This window comes from Vanessa cardui, chromosome 12 (genome assembly GCF_905220365.1).
Source record: "Vanessa cardui chromosome 12, ilVanCard2.1, whole genome shotgun sequence".
Taxonomy (NCBI): Eukaryota; Metazoa; Arthropoda; class Insecta; order Lepidoptera; family Nymphalidae; genus Vanessa; species Vanessa cardui.
In genome coordinates, this window is record NC_061134.1 from 4,582,015 (window position 1) to 4,590,604 (window position 8,590).

Below are 8,590 nucleotides of genomic sequence, written 5' to 3' on the forward strand. Positions count from 1 at the left end.
CCGACTGAAGCGATAACTTAAACTATGCCATATATGACTAGCGTTTTGACTTAGAGTGGGAGAGGAGAAGCTTCTACCGTATGCATAACACAAAGGTAAGCCAGACAGGCTGGCGCCGTAACGTAACGTAACCGTTATGTAACGAAGCGGTTTACCCTCCCATTAGAAAGATCGAAAGAAGAAAAAGATAGATTCCTCAAAAATACCTATTATTATCTATGTTACTGGCTCGTTTGAAAAAAATATCGAAATACAATATTTCTTTTATATATTTTTTTTTCATGATATAGTTTGGGGAACGAGCATATGGGCCACCTAATGGTAAGAGGTCACCATCAACCATAGACAATGACGCTGTAAGAAATATAACAATTCCTTCCATCGTCAATGTGCCACCAACCTTGGGAACTAAGATATTTATTTATTTATTTATTTAAACTTTATTGCACAACTATTTAACAAAAAATAAATTGAGCAAAAGGCGGACTTAAAGCTATATAGCCTTATCTACCAGCCAACCTTAGCACATGCAAGAAAGAGCGTACAGTAGATGCATAAAGCCATCCTTATATTGAATTACATTACACATACATACATATACACATATATATATAAACATACATACACTTACATAAATATATATATTATAAATATATACATATAACATACATTTAATAATATACTAATGATAAAGTAACAAAAGGTTAACAATAATACTAAAAGTACAGTGTAATAATAACAGCTTAAATAAAATAAAATAAAATAAAAGGGAACGAAACCAAGTAAGGCGATAAAAGCTAAGACTTATATTTCTTTAAGAGAAATTGTTTTACCCTACTTTTGAACAGATCTTTAGAGGACGTTTCTCTGATGACGACTGGTAATTCATTCCAAAGTCGTATAGCGTTAACAGTGAAAGAATTAGATACAAAACCAGATGTGTGAGGAGGAATAGAAAGAAGAAGGTTATGAGAAGAACGAAGATGCCTAACATGAGTATCGGAAAGAAAATTAAATTTGGACTTAAGATAAGAAGGAGCAAGTGGATTATAAACAAGAGAGTGTAGAATACATAGTATTCTTAAATGCCTGCGATCTTTAATGGGTAGCCAATTAAGCATTAACCGATATGAAGAAATGTGCTCAAATTTACGGAGGCCATATATAAATCGTATGCAGGTGTTATGCAATCTTTCGAGTTTACTTAAAAGTGTTACATTAAGATCGGGGTAACATGCATCACCATAATCTATAATTGGTAACAACAGACAATTTGCCAGTTGGATTTTTGATTTAATAGGCAAAAAGTTCTTAAAGCGCATGATGGAGTGTAGCGTGGCATAATCATGTCCCTGTAGTTACACTGACTCACTCACCCTTCAAACCGGAATACAACAATACTGAGTACTGTTATTTGGCGGTAGAATAACTGATGAGTGGAATAACCTACCCAGACGGGCTTGCAGAAAACCCTACCATCAAGTAAATTTATACTATATTATATTTATCTATATTAAAAAAAAAACAAGTTGACATAATTAAATGAAAACAACACGCTGTATAATGTTTCGTCACAATGCTCACACACGCACGTGTAAGCTCATTTAATTTACTGTAAAACGAAGTTGACATGACATATGTAAGTAATAATCAATTTTATTAAGTATTCTCAAAGGTTAAACATATCTTAGTTATACTGAGCGATTAGTATTTAAAAATGATGAATAAAGATGTTAAATATAAAGACTATATACAAGAAATACGTAATGTATTTATACCGTTTAATGGGCTTCTTAAAATATTTTCTTTAAATAGTGAAAGAGAAAAATATAAGAATCCATATTTAAAAATCATCAAAAGTGCCATATCAGCTACCGTCCTCGCTTGTATTAATCTTCTAACATTATATTATAAAGTAACATATGTTAAAAACTTTTTAACAATATCAGTCCTTTATACTGATGTCGTTCAATTGATTTACGACATTTTCCAATATATAGTAGATTTATTTTATGTTTATAAATATGGAGGAGAGTTGTGTTGTATGTATTTGAAGAAATACGCCTACATTGACGGCATACTCGGTACCGACTACTATACTTCAATAAGACGGAGGCTTATCAAAATCATGGGATTCTACATGTTTATGTGGCTTTCAAGTAGCCTATTTGATTACTTTATTTGGGCGAATGGCTTCGGATTTACGATATCCACAGTTTATTCAATCGCATACATCTACATATTAATAAAGATACTTACTAATCTAGATCTTTCTGTTAACGTGATGCAAGTGGAATGTAGACTTCGTGCTTTAGCAGAAATCGTTAGAGATTTTTGTAGTGGTACAGAAAGTACTGCTGGTATAACCGAAGACATCACTAATAGCGATTGGTTTTATCACGAGGAGCCAAGAAAAAGTTGTAAACCAAAGTTCCTTACAGTTAACATTATTTCGTGTCTAGATCGACAGGAAATAAGGCGGTTGAGTAAGTGTTATTTGGTGTTGACTGAACAAGTAGCCTTTATCAACAAGATGTATGGAATGAGGGTAAGAAAATTGTATATTATAACCTCAAATACATTAAAAGACAAACGAACGGAACGAGAATAACGGATTTCATTTTAATAATAGAATTATGAAAATCCATGGACGTGCTGACCGTACTGTTAATATATGAAATTATTCACAATTATGTTATTTCTTGAGCTAAACCAAGACATCTTCATTGACTTGGGAGTAGCGTTGTTGTATTAGTCTTCGTGGGATTCTCGATTCTTCAGCTGGTCTGGATTGTATTTGACCAATTTCTTCATAATATGATCATCTCTATGATCGTAATTTTGAGATTTTAATACACAATCTCCTTAGAGCTTGCCATTTGTTCGTTCCTCATGCGTTTCCTTAACGTATCTTCACCCTTATCACTTTAAAATAAGAAGATTTGATTGATATAAATTAAAACGAGCTGTTCGATTTTGATATGTTTATTATCTATTATTATTTGATTTAATAAATAAGTTTCAACCTTTATAAGAAAAGCTATTTATTTCTTTGTATTATATGGAATAAGTGTCGTTCGATGGGGATGACTTTTCATTAACTTTTCGTTATAGACATAAGTTAACTGCATTGCTATGTCACAACATAAATGCGTTTGTTATATGGCACTTGCGGAACTCACGCGAAACAACGCGTTTATTCAAAAGATTTTAAGGAATTTCGATCGATTTTGTTTTGATTTTATTTCATTGAATTGCAAGTCACACTATAAAAATAAAAAAAATATTGTCAATTAGTATATCTGCACTAAGTCCGTTAGAATAGGAGTAAAAAGTCGATAAAAAATGCTTTAATTTTGTTTAAGTTTTTTTCATTTTTTTAATATCACCATCACAGCTTACTGACGGTGTAGTAAGTTTTTTTCATTTAATTGTAACAACTTCGTAAATTACAAACAAGAATCCTCTTTAATTTGCAAATCTACGGCCAGATCGCTTCGTTTATTAGCGACCCAAAATCACTGGCACAAATTAATATAAAGAATTGGCTTTCGTTATTAATATACTAGCTATACCCGCCCGCTTCGCTGCGCATTAGTCGCAGAAAAAAAATATTTAATTTTTCATTTTGTAATTAATTACTGATCATCAACAATGTACAAATAATAAAGAAACAAATAAAAAAAAAAACATGCGAGATCTAATCAAATTCTTAAAAAAAAGAATTATTTAAAATTCGTCATCTATTTCATCTTCTTCAACGATGTTCTCGATAGGCTGCAGATTGGTCATGACACCCATAAACTTATACGATGTTATATAGGTACGATGACATTTTTAATTAAATTTCTATAGTCTGTAAAAGTTTGCATCAAACCAACACGTCCTCTTTTATCGGGTTCTATCGAATATCGATGTTATTACATTTACAACCTTGGTAATACTCGCGAACGTACGTCAAAGCATCCTGAGCATATTCGTGCATATGTCTTGGACTTCCACTGTACGAAGATCTTTGTCCATTATCAGCAGCTACTTTATTATTCGATATTGTATCTCGTAAATAAATGTACTCTTTGGCTTAGAGTTTTGATTGGTTGTATCGAATGTAGTTTAATCGTTTGTTCTCGACCCTAGCGTACATGTCAACAATGAATTGTTAAAACAGTTGACGACACTTCAGAATATGGTTAGATTGATTATCTCAAACCAATATACGATACGCAAAAAAAATCATACAACTAACTGTTCGATGTCACAGAGCCTGTCGTGAGAATATTTTGATCTAGTCCGAGATGATATCCATCTTCTGCTCGCATAAACATAATTGGATAATCGTAATAATTGTCATACGATTGATGTGTTTCAGCGACACCTTCATTTTTTCATATCGTTTAGTGATAATAATACCTCGTTTTGTAATTTCTGCACCGACAACTTCAGCTGTGACTTCAGGAGCTACGGCAGCATTAAAATACCTTTCATGCTCTGCATTCAGTGGTGTTCTATCTGCATTGATAATGACTTTGAATCATTTGTTGTTTCACCTTCTAGAGCAGTTTTAAAATCTTTAACTAAACATTTATTTTCATAAAGCATAATCCTAAATTTAGCGATGATTTCTCGATTGATTGTGGTACTGAACATGCATCGAAGATCTATCTTTTTCTAACTGGGTACTTTATTTAGATACTGAAAGAAGTGAACCAATCATATGATACACTTTAAACGTAGACGCGAAATTATTGTATTGTACAATATTTGTTGCTCCAAATGATGTAATTTCAAAGAATTGTAATTTATAATATGCTTAATGAAATATCAGACTCCTCAGCAGTTCTCGTAACGTAGATAAGGAGAGGTTCTGGTGGTTCAACCAGTTGTGCTAAATACATTTTGCCAGTTGTGCAACACTATACCAGCAGTTTATTTTAAACATTATAGCGTGACAATATGGGCATACTATATTCATTGAACCAATGTTTACATCGAGATTTATTGAGATTGCTTCTAGTTCGTGACTTAGTCTATTTTAATCGTTGATCATCTAGTCGTTTGGCTCGCTCGTCATGTTTTTCAGTATCTCTGGATGAAGATGCTTGCTCGAAGATCTGGAAATTGATCATTACGTCGACTAACTGTTTTGGCAACTCTCAAAATAGAAATTCGGATTGTATTTGTTTCTAGTAATTAAAAATAAAAATTATAAGTAGCTCCTTTGGATGATGCTGCGCATATATTGTTGATGTTCCGATCTTTTGTTTCTTCAATGTCATGGTAGTTTCTATTTATATAAATTATTTGATTCAGTGATGATCAATGATTTGCATTTTTTATTTCATATTTTATACTTATCGGTTGATCGACATAGAAATGCATCGTGATACTCGTAAGGGCCATCTGCTGGTTATTTTTAATGATACGGATGAAATAACCACTTTCTCCGTGAAAAAATACTTGTACGTACTCATTTTCATGACAATCGGTTGAACGCTGTAGATATAATTATATCGCAGCGCTACCTGGTGGCGAGTTGCATCAATGGGGATAGCATAATCTCCTTATTCATTTAATCTTAATAATCGATCAAATAGTTTATGTGTTTATCGATGACACACACACATCACTTTTGTATATAGGTAGCCTATCATTTGCGCAAGCACATGTTTTTCCTGTATACCAATTTGCATCTGTTCTCCAGTTACAGCAGAACACACAGACAGACAAAAATGTCAAAAATGGTAAAAAATATGTCAGTCAATCATCAAAAAAAAACTTCTAACGAATTACTTGTAAATAAAGTGTACAGACAGACTCTGGAGATTTATATAGTAGTATAGATTTAGTATTCACGTGCGATAGCTTTATTATTAGCGTATTTCATGTATAACTTTGGTGTTTCTAAACCGATTTCTATGCTTCTTTTTTATATCAGTTAATACTGTGAACTTTTTTAATTTGGGATTAAAATTAAACATCATCAGAAAGCTTCGAACTACTAAGCTATCGGGAGTGATACGTGTTATTGTGAGTCAACCATAAAAGACAGACGAAGGCTGTCATGGGATATTTTTTGTATAATTTTAAGGAGAACATTTCCGTAAAACAATTTATATGTAGCTTTAACCATTAAGGTTGTCCACGCGACGGAAGCTTAAAATATGGAGTAACTTCTCCCGTTTTCCCGACATTTCCCTTCACTGCTCTGCTCCTATTGACTGTAGCGTGATGAAAAGTGTACTATAACCAGCTCAGGAGGATGAAAAATAATTGTACCAAGTTTCGTTAAAATCCGTCGAGTAGTTTTTGTTTCTATAACGGTTATACGGACAGACAGACAGACAAAAAATTTACTGATTGCATTTTTGCCATCAGTATCGACCCCTGATCACCCCCTGATAGTTATTTTGGAAAAATATTTCATGTACAGAATTGACCTCCCTACAGATTTATTATAAGTATAGATAAGATTTCCGATAATATGTCATTACTTTTTAAAGAAAAAAAGGTACTTACCTATATCATTTTAACTGCAAAAATAAAAAAACTTTTTTCAGATCTTAATGAACAGTTTAAGTTTACTGATCGATTTGGTACGATTTACTAATTTAACGGTTCTCCTTCTTATTGGATCGCAGGTTTGTAAAATATTTACACGTTATTTAAATCATCTTTAATATGTTATATGTAGTATAAGATGTATTAATTACTACAAAAACTAAACAAACAGTGGTCATTAATTTTTATGAATGTAAATTATTTTCTGAAAGGTTAAGAAATTGCACATATTATTAACACGCAAGTTAGGTAATAGGTGATTGGAGCATTCTAAATATTAGTTTACGTCGACAAAATTGTATACCATATAATGGACAATATGGACATCCTAAAGTAACACACGAAATCAAACTAAATAAAAAAGCGTAAGAAGCTTTAAGTTAATGAAAGTAACGACAAATTCTTCTTTTTTTCATTATAAAATGATTGTTTATACAAAATGTCTCGTTACGTAATTAACTAAAATGGAGCCAATCTGTATTTGGACCTATTTTTTTCATAGTCCGTTTTAACCTACGTGGTTGGTTATATCGGAAGATTTTTGCACAATATCAGAAAACATTCTAGGTATAAAATTGGCTTTATGTATTAGGTTACAGGCTACAAACATGGATACTATAACATGGTAGCAACACTTTGGAGAATCCTGACGTGCGTTGTAGTCATAGCCGGCCTGGTTGACCACTGCGAGCGTGTTTATAGACAGCGGGAAAGGATAGTCAGTTTGTTGGATCATTTGATTATCGAGAAAAACATTGGTAAGTTTATTTTTTTTTTGTTAGAGGTAAGCGTAAATGAGCAATTAAGTAACCTGATATTTTTAACTATTTCTAAGTGACATTCATGTCTGATGTGTCGATCAAAACTTAAATTATGCTTACTGATGTTATATATGATATATATATACTCGGAAAGCGTAATGTAGGACGACCTCCGACCCGCTGGTCCTACGACATTCGCAAGATCGCCGGAAGAAGCTGGATGAGGGACGCAGAGGACTCATGTTCAGCAGTGGACAGCAGTAGGCTGATGATGATGATGATGATGATGATGATGATGTTATAATTTTTGTGTTTAAGATGACCCTCTACTAAGTGCGCTCAACGAGCTTCGAGACTTGGTGCAATCACGTGCGATCAACTTCCACATGGCTCATTTTATACGAATTGAATATCCCCTATTGGTGTCCATCGCTTCCGTCGTCGTCACATACACTATTATACTTTTACAAAGTGTTAATAACAATTAAACTTTACATTAAATATAATTAAGATTATGTACTGTAAGCAACGATTGTATTTTTTATTTCGTGAAGTAGTACTTTATTTTTTTATTTTAATATGGATGAAAAAATAATATATAAATCTTAACAGTTGCGTTGTACACTTGTATCGCAAAATTTATGAAGCCAACAACCCATGACCAACTTAAATTAATTTCTCTAAAACACGAAGGTGATACAGATACCGAGGCAAATAACGCTCAGATAGACAGAAGTACGCATCAGTACGTCTTGCTTGCGTGCATGAACGCACGCAAGACCTTTGAACACTCAGAAAATCGCCATCTGATGGATCGATTGTTTGCGGTACATGCAATGCCTGTCGCAAGGGTGGAAAAATAAATCGACAATATAATATATAAAATTAAACATAAAACTGGGCTTCGTCGCGCACCTAGTGTCACAACAAAACATTAATTACGACTTTGCGTTCTCATGATTGCGCGACAAGATTCCATACTGTCAGTAATGGGGTCTCCTGGGTACTGTGCTTTTTCCATAATCTTTCTTTTGCATATCAATGATGCTCATACCTTAGGAACATACATTGCTATATGGATTATATTACAGTGCATGAGGCGGGTAGCCGGGTGGACGGAAACTAAGAAGAGGAGGGATGTTGTTATTGAACTCGATATGACAAGAACTCAACGCCAATTATAATATTACAAACTAAATATTAGTAGGAGGTAGTAAAAACAAATTATTTTTTATAATGGTTGGGGCGCGTTTTCATCTTGACGGACTTAT

The 8,590-nt window shown here is 33.1% G+C and overlaps 1 protein-coding gene across 1 annotated transcript; it reads left to right on the top strand.

Annotated features, from left to right (window-relative positions):
• Positions 1-1,323: 1,323 nt before the first annotated feature.
• On the top strand, positions 1,324-7,807 carry LOC124534160. Its single transcript, XM_047109866.1, has 5 exons — positions 1,324-1,330; positions 1,872-2,548; positions 6,558-6,638; positions 7,151-7,316; positions 7,638-7,807. The coding sequence occupies exons 1-5, from the start codon at positions 1,324-1,326 to the stop codon at positions 7,805-7,807; spliced, it is 1,101 nt and encodes a 366-aa protein (XP_046965822.1).
• The last annotated feature ends 783 nt before the right edge of the window (positions 7,808-8,590 follow it).